We start from the raw sequence: 22,776 nt of genomic DNA on the forward strand, positions 1-22,776 counted from the left end.
CTTAAGTTTACATATAAATCCTCAAAGATTCTCCTAATATAACCAAGGGAGAACTTTAAATACATATATTCCCAACATAGAGAAATTCTTCGTACTAATTCGTTAATATCAATAGAAGTCTATCTATCTGATTTTACTCATATCCATCCTATGTATAAACAAAAAAGGAGTGAGATAATTGCACAACAAAAGAAAAGAAACTATTCATTTACATATAATATTGGAAAAAAAACGTGAATAAAGCAATGAATATTTGAGATATAAATATGAATGCATAGTTATCTAAACATAATTGGTCAATTGTCTTGTATTGGAAGATTAGACTTTCTATTCTATAATATAATTGGTCAATTGCCGACCAATGGGCCACCATATTGTTCTTGATTAAACTAATTTAATGAAGCATGGAGTTAATTAATTATTGTTATTTGTAATTATAATCCCATTTTAGCTAACTGACCGACAAGAATAAGCATTAAGTCCACAAAATGGGGCATTGTGACTTAATAATGATTTATCTTTTTCCCTTCATTTATGTTTTATTATTATTATTATTATTTTATCTTTTTGATGATTCCATTCATTTTTTTATTTTACAACCCTCATGTATGCCTAAAGATTTTGATGTTACTTTTATCTCAAAAGCTTATATATATATATATGTACAATTTTGATATTACAAAATTCTATTATTGATCTTATAAAAGAAAGAGATATATATCATGTGTAGGTAAAAGATGAGATTAAACCAAAAATAGAATTATCAATTACTTGTCACGTTTGTAGGTAGGAAGATGAATGTGTAAAGAAAGGTTGTTATAATTTGTTTGTCTGTTTGTGTTAGATTCTGTTGATTTGGCTGAAACTAATCTCATATTTAACTTTAAATTCAAACATTTTTCATGTTATTCACAACAATGATTGTATTTTATAGAAAATATATCCATTTCATACATGATTTTTCAACAAAAGAGGGTCTCTAGCTCCCATTTTCAACCACCCCCATTATCTCTCTTTTCTTTTATAAATATTTTAAGAGTACACTGAATGAGGATAAAAGATGACAGAAAGTGGGAATTAATGTCTGGGGAATGAACATATTTGGCTGCCCATTTGCTTGAATAATTTTTAAGATTTTGTTCTTATCCAAATCTATGCATTATTTCTTTTGAATAACCCAACCCATATACTTTTATTTTATAAAGAAATACACACTCATTACAAAAATCATTTTCTAAAATTAGTCATTCAGCCATTGTCTTTTAGTATATATATACACTTTTAAAAATTCGAAGTTATTTACTAACGGTTCCGTCACGTTACATTCTAATTCCAAAATTCTAGTCAAATTATATATATATATATAATAGCATAACTTTTTAACAAAAATAAATTGACTATATCTTAACAAAAAGAATAAATTAAATCAACTTTAATCATTCGTATCAATATACAACTTTTTTTTTTAAAAAAAATGAAAATTGGAATTACCGTAAGGGGGTATGAAAAGAAATGTCCATTTTTAAATCTCTTCCCTATATTCCACATTTTAAAAAAAGGTGGTTTAGTTCATAAATTCCCGAAGTTGTGTGGAGGAAAATGTATATATTATTGATGACATTCCGAATATGTACTTAATTTTGACTTTATTATTGATAAAGACCTCTCGTCCTTAATTTAGTGTAATGGAAATGAATTTTTTTTAAAATAAAGTATATAATAATTGAATTAAAGTCTATGTTGACAAATTAAATTGAATTGCTATGGTACAGTTGATGAACTTAGGTGTCACTCGTTCCGGTATAGAGGAGTGATCTTATTAATCAAGTGAAAAAAATTCAATTAATGATGATCATTAATTTTGGTTAAATTATAAGTATATAGTTGATTTTATTTCAAAATACATAACACTTTCATATATATATATATATATATATATATATATACTAAACTTGTAATTCATTTTAAAAGTTGATCACGGGTTGGTAACGTCAATGAACAAATAGATTTTTTTCAAAATGAATTTCTGTCTTATAATGGACGTGAGGTTCTTGTTTTTTTCTTCTTTTTAATGTGTAATAAATTTTAAATTTCTAGCCTTTTTTATCTTAGGTTAAAAATTGCTGAATCAATTTAACCTAATGTTTTTTTAGTTAACACAATCTCCTGTCCAACTTTTTTTTTAATTAATGAAATGTGAAATAAATTATCATTAGACAAAAAATTGAAGGTAGAGTTATTAGACATATGAATGAAAATTTAAGAACTTGATACGATAGGGTTTATGTATGGTTGACCCATTATGAAGGGTGTTATTTATGATTGATGACTTACTATTTTCAAAAGTATGATTTATAATATTTTGCTTAAGTCATAATCCACTATTCCATTTTGTTAGCATGTGGATGGTCTCCCTAACACGATGAAATTTTTTATTATGATTTTTTTTATTTCATTTTTGTTGTGTTACTTTTTCAAGGGTGAACCATTAATTGATAAACACTCTTCAGAAAAAAGCATCCACACAAAAACTTCAACTAAATACTTTAAGATTATCTAAAACAAATTCGAAATTTCAAGAAACCAACTTAAATATCAACAAATCTTAAAAACAAACAATAACAAATTATACTTTCACTACTTGTAAACCCAAATGAGGATGATCTTATTAATTGTTAGCTCATTGTCAATTATTTGTAGACTACAAATTTTGAAAACATATTTTATTAATAAAAAATTATTTTAAATGATAAAACTCTTCAAACTGTTTACAAATATAACTAAATATCACCGTCTATATCTTATAGATAACGATAGACTAAGATAAGATGTTATTATATGTATGACGATACATAAACCTATTTTATTATTATTATTACTATTTTAATGAAAGACTAAATTTAAAGAAACTAAAATAAAGTGATAAGCATAGTTTTTAAGTCAACAAAATATGAAAATGAAGATTAAAGGGAATAGTTGAAAGAGACGTATATTTAATAAGATGAAATGACAATATTCATCTTATATTGGACATCTCGGCATCAACACATCGTTACTTCAGTTTGGGTGAAGTTCCTTCTTAGAGTCTTCTTTTTAGCGCCGTAAGATAGAAACCAAAACAGAAGCTCTACTGAAAATGGCGCAATTATCATCTTCCAACACATATGAACAAGAAGTTTGACAAGCTAGCTATCTAGAGCACTTGAGTTTTTTAAACTCAACTGAATTTGACTCCACATTTTAAGCACTCACGAAGCATTTGGCATTTGGACAACCAACTTAATACTGATGCTTTTGACTTCAAAATAATTGTCAGGCAATCACACTTACAGACAGCTTTGCGCACAATTGGTATGTCAGGTTTGACCCTTGAACCTGGGATTTATAACCACATATCATATAATGAAAGACTTAAAATATCTATCATTCTTTAGTGAATGAGTGTCTGTCTTGATTGGAAATTTGCAATGTATGAATCTTAATAGAATAAATTTAATGGGGAGATAAAGAATATTTTTATGGTGGGGTTCTCTTTTTCCTTCTTAGGTGAGGCGTGTACAAGGTGTTTGATAAAAGTCCTGAAAGAAAGAGGCTGCAGTAGAACGATTATGGGTACCGAAGTTCTTTTGGGGGGCAACAATTGTGATGGCTGGGGCATGTTCACCAACAGTTCTTATAGCGTGTTGGCCATGGTGGCTGCTCAATAGATGCGACAATGGTATTAATTATGTTTGAGGTAAGACTTTCTTTTTTTTAGTTCTCTAAACTTTTATAGCGTCTAAAGATGCAATAAGAGTTTAAAAGTAACGATGAGTTGAAGTCAGACAAGCAACATGACATGTTTCTCTTGTGCTTGAACTTTAAGCACACATTAATGATGGAGCTTTCCAATGGGGGGTGGCAGTAGGCCATTACAACTCACCAATCCGAGAATACACACCACTGCACGGTAAGTCAGACTTTGCTTTTCGGACAAAGCGCATTCAAAGTGAGCAATTTCAAAAAGTCATAAGTGGGACTGGAAAAGCATTGCATTCTAGAACTGTAGGCTTCACTTTATTATGTACATCTTTTCACACCATCTTTTTTATCTTAGCATTATTAATTAGTGTATGTATATTTTTTTCTGCTATCGTAATTTGAATACAGCATATACTAAAACATGAGAATCCCACCTTTTATACATTCCTACAAAAATAAAGGAGAAAAAGTAGAGAAGTCCTTGCTCTAGCTAATTGTGCTTGAATCAATGTAATGTCAAAACATGTGGCACTCAGCCAATTGCCCACTTGGCAGGAAAAGAAAGGGTAATATCCCCCCAGTCCCTCAACTTGATAGAATACCTGTCCACGTCATACCACGAGACATCTTTTCATCATCTATATAAGGAGCGTCAGAAGTTCATACTCCGGTCCATAATCAATTAATACTCTGAAAAGCCTCCGACTTTAGTTTCTGCATCGGTTCTCGTCTCAATCCTTGTTCAATGAGGACAAAAAGAATGCCTACCATTAACCTTGATCAAATTCCAAGTTTTGAAGAACATGTTAATGGCTTTGATCAACATGATGTGTTGGTTGAGGAGATTGAAGGCCTAATTAGAGTTTACGGAAATGGGTATGTGGAAAGACCCCAGATAGTTCCTTGTGTCTCTAATGCATTGCCGCCGGAGCTCGGTGTTACTTCTTGGGATGTAGTTGTGGATAAACTGAACAACATTTGGGCTCGTTTCTATATTCCGACACAGTGCCAGGAGAAGCTGCCTTTGATTGTTTACTTCCATGGAGGTGGGTTTTGTGTTGGTTCGGCCGCTTGGAGTTGCTATCATGAGTTCCTGGCCAAGCTCTCTGCAAAAGCCAACTGTATAATTATGTCTGTGAATTATCGTTTGGCTCCAGAAAACCCTCTTCCTGCTCCTTATGAAGATGGATTAAAGACCCTTCAATGGTTGAAACAAGTTGCTTTTGTAGGGGGCAAGCAGAATTGGTGGTCAAGATACTGCGACTTTACCAAAATCTACCTTAGTGGTGATAGTGCCGGTGGCAACATAGCCTTCAATGTAGCTGCCAGACTTGGTGGCAAGACGACTGCTTCTGGAGCTGTGATTTTGAAACCGTTAGTTATTAAAGGTAGCATTTTGATACAACCATTTTTCGGTGGAGAGTCGAGGACCAAGTCAGAGAAGTTTCTTGTCCAACCTCCTCGTTCCCCACTGACGTTGGGGGTTTCCGATACGTACTGGCGGCTGGCATTGCCTTCCGGGACAAACCGTGACCACCCATGGTGCAATCCTTCTACAAAAGGATTGTTTACGGTGGAGGATTTGAGGGTTTTGCCTAGTTTGATATGCATATCAGAAATGGACATATTGAAAGATAGGAACTTGGAGTTTTGCTCTGCTTTACATAGAGCGGGTAAGCTGATCAATTATGTGGTTTACGAAGGAGTTGGCCATGCGTTTCAGGTTCTGAACAAGTCACAACTCTCACAAACTCGGACCCTTGAAATGATTGATCATATCAAGGCTTTCTTGTGTGTATAGCTTCCGTAGAATTTGTACAAAAAGGAAACCTTTTTCAGTTTTTGTTTTTTCCTCAAAGAAAAAAGAGAGCATTCTTATCAGATTTATCACTACATTTTCCGTTTAATATTTATATACCTCAATGGAGATTACTGTACAAGTTGGATTCTTATTCAAGCTTGCAATTTGGAAATTCCTACGTGAATATAGATTATATCTTCTCTGACTCATACTATAGATTATATCTTCTCTGACTCATACCCTTCACAAATCTTTGCCATTTCCGGTAGATGGAAAGTAAAAGGAAAATAGTAAAGCTGCATTCAGTGTGACCCTCCACCAGTGAGATGCAGTTCCCACTGGGGAGTGCAACCATCAGTCGGAGTCAATTTTCTGACCAAACCGCCATCGAACTGACCATGGTCAATGTTCGAGACCGTTAAAAGTTAGTTGCTTTAATTCTTCAAAATATTTTGTAAAAATTTATGGGTTTGAATTTTTTCTAAATCGCCGACCAATCTCCTTCAGGTCGGTCAGTTGGTTTAGTTTCATGCTCACTTCTAGTTTCCGTTGAAAGAAATAAAATGTAACTGTAGCTTTAGGTAACAGCTGATGATCAATTTAGTTCTGTATGTCGTCCATTTACCAATTCTCTTCATCAGATGGCATCTAAGCCACGTGTCCACTGCTTGGATGAAAAAAAGTTATTCCAATAGACGTTTTTATCAATTTAGATGCCTAGACTTGGACTTAATAGTCACCCCTCTATGTCCATGTAGCCATCTCATGGCAATTGAAACATGTTACTCAAGCACTGGGACTAGATTCGATCGTGACTATCATCAATTAACACCTTATTCCAACCGTTCTTCTGCTCAAGTTAGTTTACCGAAGTCAATATTCTAGAGAAGTTTCGAACAATTGCCCCACTTCTTGTGCTCTTCTTGTCATAATAACCACCGTCTCAATCTTATTTAATATGACTCCACTCTCAAGAATTAATGTGATTGGTCAAAATTTCCACTCACTGTTCTTGAGCTCTTGTGTACTTTTCTAAGTTCGTCTTCTAGGAAAGCAAACTTTTTAGGCAGCAATGAAGTTGTCTTCTTTTTTGAGTCTCTATTCTCACCCTTTTAGAGGCACAACTGGAAAGAAACCTTACTCTTTGAGAAGAGGGACTGACTCTACATTAGTGGGTTGCTGATGCGACGCTAAGGATGATAATGAAGTGAAACTAAGGACAAATTTGGGGCCCTCACTTCCCGAAAGGATAAGTGCTAACTTTATGGCAATGGATATTGGTTGGGGGGGCCAAATTCCCCTATCCCTTTTAGTTTTTGATGTTGCACGTTGCTGACAAGGCGTTTGCTTTTTCTTGTGTAGCACCAGCCATTGTAAGAGTTCATGTCGTCTCATTTTATTCTTTTTTTCCCGTTATTTTAATAATATCAAATCATAAATTTATTTCCTAAGTTTCCATGCTTATATGTATTTAATTCATATTATTGGTTATATATATTTAACTCCTCACATTTTCAGTCTGTGAATTTGACTCCATGACATTAGCATGGTCTTGTTTCCTTGGCTTAGTCGGAGGTCCCAGTAGTTGTATTAAAAAAAAATGTTGGTATGTTATATCTTATTAGATCAACCTTTTAGCAATTAGCAAACAAAGAAGGAGAAGAAAAATATGCAGAGACTAAAGTCCTTCATTTTTCCTTATTCGTCTAGGCAAAAAAGAATTTGAACTTTGAAATGTAGTCCAGAAAGTGAACAGAATACAAAAACAAAAGTTAGGAAGAAGATTAATCTCATCTCAAGGGTAATGCCACTTGTACAATGAACCTTCATTTCCAATCTTCTTCTTGCGTGTCATATCTCTCACCTCACATATTTTCTCTTCTTCTCCCTTGTCTCTCTCCTTCTATCACCAACACTTGAAGAGAAAAACCCACCTTTCATTTTGAAATTTTAATAAATTTGGTTTCTCTTTATAATTTTTTTTTTTTTTAATTTAAATTGTTTCATAGAATCTATGGCCTCCACTCTTCCTACCAAGCTTCGAGATTTTCTACACTTCTAGTTTACTTCTCTTTCTTTTCACTATTAAATGCAAACAAAGTCTCACATTGACTATGATAGGGAGAGAGACTATCAAATAATTATAGAAATATGTGAAGAGTTTGTTGTCCTTATCAATTGTTATTAGAACCACGATCTAAATCTATTTCTATTTCTATTTGAGATTCTCAAATTTTGAACAAAATTAGCAAGTCTTGCATGTGAATCCCTGGATCAAACAAAAAGTGCTTGAGATGTAACAACCAAGTAGAGGAGTCCTATCAAGTCTGGTAGAGTAATAAGAAGAGTATATATTTGTTTGAGGGCGATGGTGGTTGACACCATGTATATCCCACACACAAGGTGACTCGTGATTGTGCTCTATTCAGTGTTGCTATGCAGAAATGAGGAGACTCTCGAGGTGATATTTTGTTTTAGGGAAAGTTTGTTAGGCGTAAACCAAAGTCTAACATTGGTTGAAAAAGAGACACCTCATACATAAAATGAACAATATCATACCGCAATAAAGATAAGTAGAAGATTTACTGTCTTTATCCTCCAACAATCAGACCATTTGGTCCGGAGACCATTTGGTCCTTAATTGTGTAAATGCCCTCTTTATTTCAACTTTTTCTTTTTCATACAATGCCAAATGTTTCAGGTTTGAGATCAATATAATGTGTCTCAAATATGATCTACCAAATGATGGCAGTCATAGTGAACTTTAACCCACGTCTTTTTCCCTCCGACTTGGACTTTATTAAACTACAAACGACACTGCATAGCTGGTATCCAGGTTTCCAATTGACGTGATGATGAGGCAAACTGATATTTCCTTATGATGTTCATAGTTTTTCATATTTGGATAAGAGCACACCTTAGTAACCATGCTCTTATGCTTAACGAATTGTGAAGTTCAAAGCAACCTTCAGGAGATGTTAACAAACACTAGCTTACTATAACTGTCATAGGAAGACAACATCTCATTGGACTAGTTTATCTAAGCTAACAATACCCTCATGTTTCAACATTTTTCAGTAAGGGTCAATGAAGTTTAAAATAGGTTATTAAAAGCTTGCTTGGCATGTTATTTTTGGTGATTGGAAGCCATCTAGATTATCTTTTAAATTTGTCAGCCATAATCTTCCTTCCATAGTCTTCTCTGCAGACCGTTGTACTAAAAAATATTAATCTTCTAAGTTTTTTGAAATTTTGGAAAGAGATTTTGATTTCTTTTATTTTAGGTGCCAAAATTCTTCAAAATGGATTCCGGAGTTGGTGAGAGGATTATTGAGTTTCAAAGTTAGGTCACCTCCCAAGTATTGATAAGCCAAAGCTATTAGAAAAGCCACATCACAATAGGTCTTTAGGGTGTTTGGTTAACCTTTTGACAAATTTAACAATTAAACATTTACTATTCAACACCTTCGGAAGAAAATTAGTTAATGCTTGGCTCTAAAACACTAAAATCCACTTTTAAGTCTCATCTTTGGAAATTTTCAAACCACTTTTGATCCTGAAGAATCCAAGAACACCTACCACTATTAAAATTCTTAAACAAAAACCATCCATAAGAACACTTAGTCATCCATGGCAGTTGAAAATGCATGTCAAGTACATACTTAAGGTTGGCTAGCCTGGCTTCCTGTTCCTGTTATCCCTCGTTCTTACAATACATAAATACAGCAAATGTGAATGACATCCATATCATATGGTGGAGTGCGTCTATGGTCGAGATATGCAGCCGTGTTAGTTTTGGGAATCTTGGGGGTGAAGTCAATACAATTAATACAAATTGATCACTATTACAGTAGATATTCGAGGGTTGGCAACCAAAAAAAGTATAGATACAAATGGAGACTTCATAGCCGTCCCCCCAGTTTAACATCCAACAAATTCTGAGTCAATTGTTGAAAAGAAAAAAGAAAGTGAAAAAAGAATATTAGATTATAGGATGCCAAGAATGATAAAAAGCATGGTGAAGTGTCTACTCAATGGAGATATTGCATCATTCACAAATGATCAACTGAGTAAACCCAGAGGTCTTGAATGCCTTGCTCTGCACGCTAGAAACTGCACTACAACAACCAACGGGACGAAGAAGAAACATACAGCTATTTCGCTTTTTTAAAACAATAGCAACTTCTGCAAAAGCAACTTCGTACAAGATGTTTATGATGGAGATGGAATTCTGTTTTAACTAGACATCATCACGTGATCGATTGATTGAAGAGCTTGGTTGGCAAAGAACCGGACATCTACATCTGGATCCTCACTGAGTTCAACTAGACTAGGACGGATTGTTTTCTCCACCACCTGCAGCATTACAAGAATTATCCAATATTATGATAAATATTGAATCGAATGGTATCAGTTAGAACGGAATGGCACGAAAGCATGCCATGAAGTTTACTTACAGGTTGGTCGACTATGGGAATGAGGGACTGCAACACCTTTGCCACATTAAACTTGATATTTGGAACCCTGCAAAAACTAAAATTAATCATCGAAGAAGAGCCAAAGGACGGCTTTTGTAGAACAGTCCAATCCAAATCAACAGGGGTCCATCCATGATTCATTTTAATAGAGATGAATTGCCGCTTCCAGCATGAGTGAGCAACTAATATAATAAAAATTCTAAAACAGGAAAAAAAATTATGAACAAAATTTATGGCATGTACCTGTCCTTGGAAGAACTGATAACTACAGGTAAAAGCTTTGTGCATGTGATTTCTGAGCCCATAACTGGGGCAAGAAGGGAGACCGCACGAAGAACAGTCATTCGATACAAATAATGTGGGTTGTTAATCATGTCAAGAACCTGTTAGTGAAACGCCACTTCAGTTAGTGGAACAAAAATTGCATAGATTGTGTGCAGCAGGCAGGGTTTAGGGATTTCTAGAAATGTTTGTTATCCTTATATTTATTTTTTTCATAAACTCTGGGCTCTGGATGGTGTTCATAATCCGAAAATTCAACCAATTGGAGAGATTTCTATATCTACTCTCTTGGGGCTAGGCCATTAATATTCCAATTTCCCTTTTCTTCAGATGGCTCTTACATTAATTTCTCATTCAAAAAGGGAAAAGCAAGTTTGGCTGGCTGTGGTTGTGAAATGCTTTTGAAACAAACCTGTGGGACAATATGCTGCATTGCCCACTCAGGACCAAACTCTTCAGCAAGTCGCTTCAAATTATTAGCAGCTGCATCACGGATTGAGTAAACCTGCGATAAGCAACCATTGCAGTAGAAAAAAAATATATGAGAACTTAGGCAAAAACAAATGAATTTTCAATCAGTGCACTTCCAAGAACATTATTGACTGTTGAAATAGAAACAATGAGAATCAAAGCATCAGAAGAAATCCATATGCTCAAGTTGGCAGAAAATCATGCAGACATTTAAAGACCAGGCAGATCTTTGAAACAAAAATAGTATTCTTACTTTTGTTACTAAAAGTCATCTGAAGTAACATTCTCGCAGAAGCACATAGTCATATTAAGTATTTATATTTCATGCATCCTAAACCTTCATACGTCTTATTGGAGCTCAGGAAATACAAACCTTATCCTGTAACCACTGCATGCAAAGAGCGCCGAGCTTATCATCAAAAAACCCTACACCCAGCTGACTTGCCAGTAAAGGAATGTACTCTATGATTGCTAACCTAACCCTCCAATGCCTATCCTCAGCAAGTTCAACTATGGCAGGTAACAGCGATTGAGACAAGAGATCAATTCCAATAACCTGCATAACAGGTATGTGGTGAGATGACAGTAAATTGTATTGTGTGAGAGAGAAGCAGAGTACTTAAAGAATATTTGTGTAGTGCAAAAGAGCATTATGATGTTAGTTAATAACCTTTCCATCAGTTTCAAGGTTGAAATAAAACAAACCTGATTTACTTGATCAAGCTTGCTGATGATGTTAAGGCGCACATCAGGAAATTCATCCTTAAGCAGAGAAAGGAATATTGGGAGGAGCTGTTCAATGGTAGCGTCCTGCACAAGCCATCTGAGTGAGATTTTTGATGTCCAGCACAAACAACAATATACCACTATAGTATTCATACAAATACACGTGTGAAGCAGTTGTTCCAAGATCCAATGTTTACAGAGTAATGATAATCAGCACTACAATCTCCACATAATTTGAATTTTAAATTCATATTACTTCTTGGCCTTCACATACAGATAATAAACAGGAAACATTAGCAAACTAATCGTTATGCTAATCAGCAAAGTATTTTTATTCACGAAACTTGTTGGCCTTCAAATTTTAGAGAAAATAAATAGTACTTAGTGGTCAATCTCTCACTGGTTACATAAAATTACAAACACATAACCACAGGTGTCCAAAATCAACTACGACCTTACATTGAAGGTAACATTAAACAGCAAAGTGTTTTTATTTCATTCATAGTCATCAAAATTCAGAAATATTAATCAGTATCCATGATTTAAAGAACCATAATTTACTTGCACCCCACAGTGCCCTCCCCGCATTTCCGAGGAAAACAAAAAAAAAAAACCAACCGACCAGACATGACTTCTGAACAGGCTGGTTGAAGATAAAAACAGATTAAATTTCTCAATCAACTAACAAAGAACATTCATTAGTTAGTTTTATTAATCACTACTTGCAGGCAACACATTTGTGAAAAACCAAAATGAAGATTTTGTACCTTTCCCAACACAGGAGCCATTCCCATGATAACTGAGGCTAAAGCTGAACGGACATGCTGAGAGGAATCTGATGACAATTCCTGCAGTCATTATTCGCTTAGCGCTCAGCATTTAACAGTGCAATATATGGAGGAAATTTAAACTTTGAAATAGAGTATGCACCTTCACGCAGGGAAGAATATGTTGAATTGCCAGTTCTGGACTTAAAATCCGGCAGAACTTGGTCACTTTGCCAGCCGCTGCAATACGAACTTCAGCTTCATTGTCTCGAAGCAAGCGTACATAAGCGGGTACCAAATCCGTCCTTACCACCCAAAAGACAAGTTCATGCATTAGGATCAAATAACTTTACAGTACAATTGGCAGAGTGTTTTCTAATATAAGAATTGTTTTCCATGTTTACATGATATCAGAAAAATATGCATGTGCTGACATCTTTTTATCATAGAAAATTTGATGAGTATTTTTTTAAAAAATAAAATAGTAAAGAATAAATAAATAAAGGCAAGGTCATATGGTGCACATAGGCCAACCAAGGAGCCATAGAAAGTGTGATAGAAACTAAAGTATCTCCAACTGTGACGAGAAAAGGAAATTCAGAGGAACTAGGTGTGCCAAAAAAACATGCAAGTGGCTCCTTCGAAGAATTCCCCCTATCATCCAGGAACGGAGGGTTCATACATAATTCGTTTTTGTGGGTTTCATAACATAATTGGTCCAGGATACAATTCCCATCTTTCCACATAGATCAATAACCAACTTTTCTTCATACATTAATAAAAAATTACCTAGTTGGTTCAGGTCCTACAGCTTCACACAATTCGTATAGCTGGTTTGCAACCATGTAACGCACACGCCAAGACTTATCCTACACAAAAGAGAAAGTAGGCAGGGAACAAGAAAGAAATTAGAGCTTGGATAAATTGGGTCAAGGCCATGAGATGAGGGTATAAAGCATGTAAATACCACTTTTACATTTTATCACATACGATAGAGGCGCTCACATTAAGAAATAACTATTTTTTTAAGAAAAAATATTTTCATAATAAAAAAAATGGGAGACAAAATACCACCCCACACCAAAAGATTATGCAGATATATAGACTAACTTCATTGACATTACCCCATAGCTAGAAAGTGAAAGGTTTAAGAACAAAAGTTATTCTAATGCTTTGCTTTTTTTAGAGTTGATACAAGAATCCCTAAGGAGTAGGACAGCTATAAAGATTTTAATGTCAACTTAAAAAGAACTTGGAGGTATGTAAATCTACGTCATGCCTGCAATTACTGGTAACTAGTAAGTCATAATAACTAAACAGCAGCAGTACAAAGCAATACAATTCAACATCCAGGCGTTCATCACAAAGATCTGGAAACCACTTACTGATGAATTGTACAATACTGCTTGATCTTTGTTTCAAAATAGATCATGCTTGTTAAGTTCAACAATATAGATGATCTTACGAACAAAGTACCCAGGCATACATTTCAAACCGTGAAAACAATTGTGCAAATTCATACCTGAGAGAAGTTTACAATAACTGGAAGGATATGCAAAACACAATCTTGAGGTTCCAATAACTTGCCCAAAGCAGCACAACCCTCAACAGCCAACAATCTTACAGAATCTTGATCTGGAAAGATATAGTGTAAGAACACAAAATGTACAAAAACAGACAGCTGTACCATAAAAAAATTCTAAAAAACAATTCCCAAGCTTTTTAACAAGAGAAAGATCAATGTTTTTTCCCTGTTAGTATCGCAGGTGCACTACGCACGTTCAGCAATGATCTCAACTTTAACAATAAGTTTAACCTTTAACCAGTATAAGTAATACATAACCAATGTGATGCATGTGCATCCACTAGAAAGAAACCACGCACTAATTGTTTGCATGAATTAAATATCAGCAAGAAACCAGAAAAGTAATCACACTCAGGTAATGGATACAGAGACTTACCATCTTGTGTAAGATCCTCAAATATCGTCATAATATCAGTTTTCAGATGAGCAGGTTCGATTGTGGCAGCAAATTTTCCTAGGTTTGTTGCAGCAGACCTCCTAACCATGGGCATGTCATCTTGACACAATTGGCCATAAATTGACCGCAACTCAGTCTTCAACATCTCTGGAGCACTGGGGTAGGCAATATGAAATAGCCCACATGCAGATACTCTAGCTGTAAACCATTCACCAGCTGCCAATCTCTGGATATATATCCATGCAGAAACACACGCACAAAAACCCTTAGAAAGCTATCAAAGTTTAATATGCAAAAAGTGTTTTAGCAAAAAAAGAAAAGAAAAGAAGAGGAAAACTAGAAATTATCAAATTTTTAGGACAGAAGAAACAAAAATCAGCATAACAGTAGGGGAGGAGAGCAGTCGGGTAACAAAATTGGCTTGACGTTCTATTTGTTTGTCATTTTGCACTGCATTCTCTATTAAAAACTTGAAAGGACGCCGAAAGTGTAGGCTCATGAGCAAGGCTTTACTAACATATTGTAAAACATTCAATATATCATTGGCCGCATCTTTATTCTTTAGCATAACGCATCTTATATTTATGGATATTTCTCGGTGTCACCATTTCTATGAGTGTCAGATAAAGTAATGGAATGCGTACTGAAGGCAAAAAGAAAAAAAGGTAGTAGAGGGAAATACTGACCTTAACGAGAGGAATGAACCAATCAACTAAATCACTCTCTCTCATCTGGGATCCAATTCTGCACAATGACTCCACAGCTTTGTCTCTCACGCATGTCTCCTCAACAGTGCACAGAGTTTCTAGAGGTGGAAGCAAAACATGGGCATGCTCAACTCCACCTACATACGGGATGAACACCCCCAACTCCTCAGCCATTGCAAGAAGTACTTCATCGTCGTCATCATTGTTTTCACTCAGAAATGGGATCAACTCTTTACGGGTTCGCTCCTCTCCAAGAGCACGTGCAATTGTGGAAAGTCTCCGAATGGAGTTCAACCGTAGCTGAATGTCGTCATTCTTCAGCTCGTCAATAAGAACAGCTATTGGATAAAGCGGCTCGTCAACCATAGACATCTTATTCAGCGCTTTCCTGTAAAATTAAAGACTTGATGAGGGAGAAAAAGAAAACCGATTCGCAGCTACAAGAAGACGGCTTCCAAATAAGAATCAGATACTGGACGATGGGGGAAACAACAACATGAAACATAGCATAAGAACGGAAACCCAGAGGTGAAGAACAGTGCTCAAACGCAACTTTACCCATATAATAAAACGTCTTCCAGACGTTCAAAATAAGAAAGTGGACAAAATCAAAGCTACAAACGATCTCCAATAACTAGATGGAAAACACTAGTTGCACTAGAGATTTTGAATGCTTTGTTGTTGATTTATAATCCTCGACTTCCAAGAAAAAGTAACAAGTAGAAATGGACAAATCAGATCCGCAATCGAAGATCTGAAGACAAGATAAGATAAGGCTAAATAACATTAGGAAAACGGTAAAAACGTCCAAAACAGTGTGAGAAATATCGCAGATTCAAAGGTCCGAACCCTAAGAACGGTGTTATGCAGCTATAAAGGTAAGAATCAAAACCCTCTATACATAACGTGGACAGTGCGGTTGAATTATTGTCTTGTTCCTTGAAACTGAAGGTATGCGACACATAGAATTCGATCTCACTATTATCTTCTGATCAACGACGAAGTAAAGAAGTGAAATCCAGAACAAAGAATGGAGAATTGGAAATGAAAAGAAAAATGGCAGAGGAAAGTGAAAAAGTGAAAGCAGACTCACCTAGATCAATGCCCTTGGCTGGTCGAGCTTCAAGAACCTGTCGTCGGAGAGAGAGAGAGAGAGAAAGAGAAAGAGAACAAGAGAGAGAGAGACCACAAGGAGAAGAGAACGAGGACAATGGAGGCTTTTGTTTCGATACTCCCTGATCTGGAATTCTATAATAACATAACTATAAACTTCTCTGGGCCGGCCCATCAATCACGTAAAATGGGCTTTAAGCCTAATTGTTTGTTCACTGCTGCATGGGCCGGTGATTTTGGGCTTGCTTCTGGGCCTTAGTACATAACAACCAAATATATGATCTTTTCAAGAATATCAACTTTTTTGTTCAACAATGTGGAGATCACATAACAGTGTGTATGTACATACACAAACACACTCATTTATGAAAAATAGGGGGGGGAATGTTGGTAATTTGTTACAAAATTACATTTCTCCCTCTTTGATTTTATGAACGATGCGTTCTATGTAAAACATGGAAGTAACATAATTAGTAAAATGATTCTTAAATCATTATGATTTCATTTTAGGTGATTTACATTTGGTGGGATGAATCATTTAATTGTTGTTGATAATATATAGTGATTGTGTGTTGAGTTTTCTTTTTCTTTGGTGGAAGAGAAAAAAGTAGAAAGGCATGTAATATTGTGATCCTTCACGGGACAGATCCATTTTCCAATATGATCAGATACTAGTTAGGTGGTGAATGGAAGAATCTTCATGCCTGCATAAATGAAGTCACAACTTGCCAATTTGGAGAGAATTATGTTATTTTCTACTTTTATTTTCAAGTAGGGTTGAGCAAATTAGACCAAAGACGAAGCAATCAAATCCGACCTAGCTCAAGTTGGTCCAGCAGTTTAATGATTTAAGCAGTCAAGTTGGTCGTTTTTTATTGCTAAAAAAATGTCAATTCTATCTAGGATATTAGTATTCATATAAAAGGAGAAAAATGATAATTATGATTGTCCCACATACAACACTCACCCACCAACAATCTAAACCAACAAGTCATTAATCGGTGCCACTCTAAATTTAAATCCAATGTCGTTCGACGGATGATCGTCTATTCAAGTTACTAGGACATGTTTTCAAAACATTTGGTAATATAGTTGGAAATAGCACAAAATGTCTATTCAATCTAAACAAAATAAGGTTAGTGAAACTACGGAGTTAATGAAACATACAATTCAATTAAATTTTTTTAATCGTATTACTATAAATTATTTAGACCAAATAATAGATAGAGTGAAGTTGGACTTTTTTGGACCAAACACAGTGATTGTCCCATTTGAGACCGACATTGGCAAAGAAGGAAATGAAATCCTTGCTATCTCGGTCTCGATTTCAGCTTGGATAATCAATAAAAAAGAACAAATTGATGGTCTTCTCACCCACTAGGTACAAGAGTTCCATAAACACGTACATAGTTGTTTTGTCACTCGGAATTTGGTGAAGTCTATATAGTTGAACAACACCTAGTTGATCCACATCAATCACACCAAATACGATTTTGGCTACATTGGAAGTCCATCGTTGATCTCTTCAAATTCGAGTGCCAAAAAATGTGTTTACTGTAATATCCCCCAAAAACCAACAAAAAAAGATACTCATAAAAAACAATCTACAAAAGTTTGTACTTTTTCTTATGTTTGTCCTTTGGGAAACTTTTTGGGATTCTATTCCTTTTCACTTGGTGTTGGTCCCAGCCGGATCATCACCAAGAAAGTACAATAAACAACAATTTGCATTTCCATGATCTTTCATTCCAAAAGCTGAAGTTCAATCTCCATGTCTACCATTCTCGTAAAAGTTTGGTACAATGGCAATTAATATTCGAAAATGAACCATTGTTTAATAGTATTGAGCTTATAAGTGACTCAAGTGGTAAAAAATTTATATAAACTGAAAACATCTTATACTATTTCTGGCAATTACATATGCTCCCAATGGGACGACAATACAATAACAAGAACAACAATATACACTCAAATATAAGGGGCATCAGCTTGCCAAAGCATATAAGATCATGGAGTGATGCACCATGCTGTTGCATCACAGATGTATTAAACAATCCCTCTCATAACATCACATCTAGAAGCAAAATAAATGTAACGTCATACCACAGGCATTAATAAACTTAATCCTCAAAAATAATATCATTATGTACGACGCTCCCTTCCATATATGGTCCCAACAGCCTTTGATGAAGAGATTTTAGTGTCCCATCTAAGGCACATGTATGACATTTCCGCTGACCTGTATTGATCTTTACACAGGACGGGTCCATTTAAGTTACCTGCCAGAACAATATAAGAGGACATAGGTAACTGAGATCTAAACCTTTTTTAAGAAACTGGTGGCAAATTCAACCATCACTGTAGGAAAGGTGCATTAGTTAGCCAACTAGTAGAGTGATATCAGACAACCCAAGGGCACGACTGTGGCATGGCATCCTATCAAGGCTCAATCTTTTAAGCCAACGAATCTTAACAATCGAGTCCAACAACCAGTATGCTCACTTTTAACTTTAAACTCTTCTGGTGCCTTAAAATTTGCCTTCTCACTGAGCTCTTCAAAGGCATTCAGGAGATTTTGAAGCCTTGCAACAAATTCAATGAGAAGCGAAGCAAACGTTGCCAAAGACAAGGAGCTTGCACTTTCATACACTTTGGACTCACGTTCATTAGGCACGGTGTCCATCAAAAACGAAAGACGTGGCCATGAAACCAGGTTTTTGTTAAAGACACTATCCGTGGATACCCATTCTGACATGGGAGGGTGGATGCCAATACTTGAGTGTTGAGCATCCAACGTCTCGTTCAGTGATTCAATTACCAGCTGTTTGGTATGATCATCCTTGGTATCAATAAAATGTTGAGGATCTTCGTGGTCCCTGTGTTTTCCAGTTCTGCAACTAGCTGAGTTGACCAGCATATCAAATTTCTCGTCGATCTTCATTTGTAAAGTTTCTGCAGCATCATGAACATCAAAAAGCATGTCATTTGAGCTCAATTTCTCCATCTTTTCTACTTTACTTCCAAGCGCACGTAAGAATTTAGCTCCCTCGGTGCCAACCCTCTGAAGCTCCTTTGCAAAAACCTTTCTCTTCTCTGGTGGAGCCTGTAATACAAACTTGCTAGATCTAGTCATCAATAATTATTGGTTTCCCAGCGGAAGTTATTAAGCATATTTAATTACTGCCATTTTAACACCCAGCTTGCAAATCAACAGCCGAGCATCATCAAAATTATGGCTATCAAAGTCTTTCTTTCTAGAATTTCAAATCTAAATCACCATGCTTGGCTATAAAACAAGTGAAAACACGACAGTTATGTGCATACACAATGAATTCCCTCCCTCATTTTCAAAATCGAAGAAAGCTGCTGAAGGTTCAAATGGCAACGTTAAGCAAATTTACAGGCAAAGGAATTCAAAGGCAAAAACTCTATGAAATTCAAACCCCATTTATACAAATACAATTCTTTAAAAAATATGCCTACAATTTTAAATCAGTAACATTCTAGCACCCTTGCCATTCATAACAACCACAATCATCTAAATTACCAGAGTAGAGATGACAAATTGTCCTGGCCTAGAATTAACAGTTATCGTTAAGCTAATTAGATCAATTCCTTCTTCCAGCTTAATTCGGGTCAGTGGTGATCTAGTCAAAAGAGTGACGATAAAAGTTAGACAAGATTTAAATGATAACAAAAGCAGCCCACTTAAAGGACCACTTGCTAAACCATTTCGTTGAAAGCGCAAGGGAGCTTTCAACAACAAGCTGAAGGATACCAACAATTGAACGTGCAGGTCATAACAAATATCAAATTCAACTAAACTATACAACAATGGAGTGGCCATGAACAATTATGATAGAACAGTTGTAGTATCAATGTCTCCCAGTGGACTTTCTTCATTCTTTTTACAAGAGATGAAAATCATTATCTCTTTCGTTGAACAGGTTATTGACAATAACCTTCAAAGAATCAGCTGCATCAAAGAATAACTGCAAAAAGAAGGTCTAATCACCTGGATTTCTGAAAGAATACAGCCGTGCATTGCCATAACCATAAATGCACAATGCCTAAGAGCACCACTCACTTTGACGTAGTTATACCATGGATAATTGAATGTCTTGTAAGGACCGTGTGGTGGCTCCCAGGAGGCAAAGTCCAACTGCAAAAACAATGAGCCTTAAGTAAAACCTTTTCGTAAGATGTCATCTAATAAAAAAGTAAGCAAGAACCAATACCAAGCTGTCCTCTTGGCTGGAGGACTGCACGGCCGATCTATAAGCATTATATACAGGGTCATCGGAAGCCTGATATGTAAGAATTTTCGAGGAGACTCTCTCGTATTCCACACACTGGAGGTATTCGTTAACAACGCCTGATCAATTTTTTAAAAAACGTAATGATATGAGCATGTTATCACAGATTAAAAACGATAAGAAAGTGCACAAAATCTTATTTAGAAATGAATAATAGAATTGATCTTGCCTTCCACAGAAGAAGCAACATTTTTGAAATTTTTCACAACCAATTTGTGTAGATCCTCCCCTGACCAAATGGGTAATATACATATATTTACTACTAAACACATGCAAGCACCGACGGCAATAAGTAGTAATCGATAAAACGCCGTTTCGAAAAATGACGATGTACTTCCAGATACCAACACGATGCAAAATGTCAACAGAAATACCCGGAATCCATATTCATACATCTTCATCGGCGGATACAATTTGCAATAGCTTGCGGAAAATCCTAAATTAATGAAATGGAATGATCAGTTCAAGAACCAGTTGCGTCATAATCTCACAATACACAGATTAATTATTCCTGCTAAGAACTCGCACCTGCAAGGAATATACTAATTACGATTATAACTTCTTTAAACGCCCCGGCTGATGCAGATAGCTCTGCAATACCAAGAGCAAGTCCACCCGCCGATAATGTTCCAATTGCACGATTAAACCCTTTACTCAACGTTGCCCCTACAGAAATAAACACAATTACTCCATTTAAATAAGAAATCGATACAATAAAACCTCAAAAATCTGCAACAGGATGCAAATTGGGGGAACTCAAAAATCATTAGCCATACCAACGCTGAACTCGAAAACAACGACGACGGTGAGAATAGCCCAGATTGAATACTGGCCTACTTCTTTCAAAGGCTGTCGAAAGAAAATGACGAGCGAAGCGAGCGCAAGCGACAGCCCCATCTTGACGGCGAAAAAGAACTTACGGGGATCAGAACGGCCCATTTCATACAACTTGACGGAAGTATTTTGACAGCCTTTCCATAAGTTGGTGACCGCATCGGAAAGTGTACGGAAACAACGACATTTGACATTGTCACCGGAGCCGTCGTAGCTATTCAGACCGAAATCGGAATAGCCCTTACGAGATAAGAGTTTTTCCCTGTTCTGGTCCAGAAAACTCTGCCGGATTGATCCGTATTTTCCTGCCATCTTTTCATCAACAATCGAAAACAGAAACGCAGATTTTGAAGAATCAGGATCTCGCAGCAATGGAAAAAAACAAATATATATATATATAAATAATGATAATAAAGTATGGAACTCAAATAAAGAAGAAATTAGTAAAACGGCACCGTATATGAGGTATGATTTGGTGATGGTGAAGCTGGCGGTGACAGAGTAAGAAAAAAAAATTGCTTAATAAATACAAAATGATATGTTGTGTTTCCATAAAGAACAATAAAAATAATAATATGTAAAATGTAAGCCGCGGGTACGGTAACTGATAACGTTCAACGGATTGGCTCGCGGAAAAAAAATCAATTTAAATAATATTTAACTGACCCATAGGTAACCGCCAACCAATTCAATAGTGACACCTCCCACGTCGCACCTCCAAATATATACCATTTTTCATTTGATATAAAGGAAAATTGTACTTTGTTGTTTTTAAGTAATGAAAAAAACAAACACTCAATTACAAATATCTCACTCTCTGTTTTAACCTCTGTGTCAAAAATATTTTTATCCTTAATTTGGAATAGAAATCGTTAAAGCTTTATTTCCAAAATATAGTTAAAGTTTTATAAATACTTTTTAATTAATAAAAGTTTAAAAAAATACTTCATTCATCTAAATTTTACATTAATTTTTCATCAATCAAAATAATAAACTATATTATAATTTTAAATTTATTTGATTATTGACACACAAAAATAAATCAACACAACTAATCTTAATGGTTCTTGTTGATTTACATGTAATTGTCAAATAAAAAAATGTATCTAATTATTAACACATTATGATAGTTGGATAAATATACAGTATGTTTTGTGGAAATGTTTGAAATATCAACGTTGATTGATATATGAAAAGGTTAGTTTTATAGAAATTTTGATTTTGATGCATATTTATGGGAAAATTATTAAAACAACAAATTCAAAAGAAGAAGCCTAAGTTATTAAATAAATATTTTCAAATAATTAAACCGGTGTTTTATTTTTCTATAGAAGTGTTGATATTTGGTCAATTTTTTACAATTTCACTGTGTTATATTCATATTATGTTATTTGGATGTTTTTCTTCTCCTTTTGTGATTATGGATTCCTTTTTTTTTTTTTTTGTCTAAAGTGATATGGAAATATCGTCTCATCTTCTATCGTCGTTGAACTTAAGAAAATGTGAAAATATCGATATATCATTAAAATTTAAAACTATGGATAAATTTAGTGTAAGA

At 35.2% G+C, this 22,776-nt stretch overlaps 3 protein-coding genes across 6 annotated transcripts; 1 reads left to right on the forward strand and 2 right to left on the reverse strand.

Moving 5' to 3' along the window:
* Positions 1 to 3,019: 3,019 nt before the first annotated feature.
* LOC101213887 (probable carboxylesterase 6) lies at positions 3,020 to 5,751 on the forward strand. 4 transcript variants are annotated; one of them, XM_004135359.3, is made up of 4 exons: positions 3,020 to 3,351; positions 3,547 to 3,736; positions 3,866 to 3,949; positions 4,297 to 5,751. In XM_004135359.3, the coding sequence occupies exon 4, from the start codon at positions 4,487 to 4,489 to the stop codon at positions 5,540 to 5,542; it is 1,056 nt and encodes a 351-aa protein (XP_004135407.1). In that variant the 5' UTR covers positions 3,020 to 3,351; positions 3,547 to 3,736; positions 3,866 to 3,949; positions 4,297 to 4,486; the 3' UTR covers positions 5,543 to 5,751. The 4 variants fall into 4 exon arrangements, with proteins under 4 accessions (XP_004135407.1, XP_011655765.1, XP_031741302.1 ...); XM_011657463.2 differs by having other exon boundaries at positions 3,020 to 3,360; positions 3,866 to 5,751; XM_031885442.1 differs by having other exon boundaries at positions 3,866 to 5,751.
* Positions 5,752 to 9,331: 3,580 nt separating this feature from the next.
* Positions 9,332 to 16,180, reverse strand: LOC101222376 (serine/threonine-protein phosphatase 2A 65 kDa regulatory subunit A beta isoform). The gene is made up of 13 exons (XM_011657465.2): positions 16,049 to 16,180; positions 14,935 to 15,343; positions 14,228 to 14,474; positions 13,789 to 13,901; positions 13,056 to 13,135; positions 12,430 to 12,571; positions 12,267 to 12,347; positions 11,479 to 11,583; positions 11,147 to 11,329; positions 10,715 to 10,807; positions 10,264 to 10,403; positions 10,000 to 10,066; positions 9,332 to 9,898 (listed from the first exon to the last, which is right to left on the reverse strand). The coding sequence occupies exons 2-13, from the start codon at positions 15,325 to 15,327 to the stop codon at positions 9,779 to 9,781; spliced, it is 1,764 nt and encodes a 587-aa protein (XP_011655767.1). The 5' UTR covers positions 15,328 to 15,343; positions 16,049 to 16,180; the 3' UTR covers positions 9,332 to 9,778.
* A 1,707-nt stretch (positions 16,181 to 17,887) lies between these two features.
* Positions 17,888 to 21,770, reverse strand: LOC101213645 (aluminum-activated malate transporter 4). The gene is made up of 7 exons (XM_004135358.3): positions 21,674 to 21,770; positions 21,161 to 21,530; positions 20,913 to 21,050; positions 20,554 to 20,820; positions 20,307 to 20,443; positions 20,084 to 20,230; positions 17,888 to 19,171 (listed from the first exon to the last, which is right to left on the reverse strand). The coding sequence occupies exons 2-7, from the start codon at positions 21,528 to 21,530 to the stop codon at positions 18,515 to 18,517; spliced, it is 1,716 nt and encodes a 571-aa protein (XP_004135406.1). The 5' UTR covers positions 21,674 to 21,770; the 3' UTR covers positions 17,888 to 18,514.
* Positions 21,771 to 22,776: the final 1,006 nt, after the last annotated feature.

This window comes from Cucumis sativus, chromosome 5 (genome assembly GCF_000004075.3).
Source record: "Cucumis sativus cultivar 9930 chromosome 5, Cucumber_9930_V3, whole genome shotgun sequence".
Lineage (NCBI taxonomy): Eukaryota > Viridiplantae > Streptophyta > Magnoliopsida > Cucurbitales > Cucurbitaceae > Cucumis > Cucumis sativus.

Excerpts from the sequence above, each read along its gene's own strand:
- LOC101213887 (XM_011657463.2), top strand. The coding sequence starts at position 4,487 with ATGAGGACAAAAAGAATGCCTACCATTAACCTTGATCAAATTCCAAGT.
- LOC101222376 (XM_011657465.2), bottom strand. The coding sequence starts at position 15,327 with ATGTCTATGGTTGACGAGCCGCTTTATCCAATAGCTGTTCTTATTGAC. Across the intron at positions 12,572-13,055 it reads GTAGGACCTGAACCAACTAG|GACGGATTTGGTACCCGCTT; the intron begins GTAATTTTTTAT and ends TTGGGTGGTAAG. Across the intron at positions 10,808-11,146 it reads TGCAGTGGTTACAGGATAAG|GTTTACTCAATCCGTGATGC; the intron begins GTTTGTATTTCC and ends TGCTTATCGCAG.
- LOC101213645 (XM_004135358.3), bottom strand. The coding sequence starts at position 21,530 with ATGGCAGGAAAATACGGATCAATCCGGCAGAGTTTTCTGGACCAGAAC. Across the intron at positions 20,821-20,912 it reads AATTAGTATATTCCTTGCAG|GATTTTCCGCAAGCTATTGC; the intron begins GTGCGAGTTCTT and ends TCATTAATTTAG. Across the intron at positions 20,444-20,553 it reads TGTTGCTTCTTCTGTGGAAG|GCGTTGTTAACGAATACCTC; the intron begins GCAAGATCAATT and ends AAAATTGATCAG.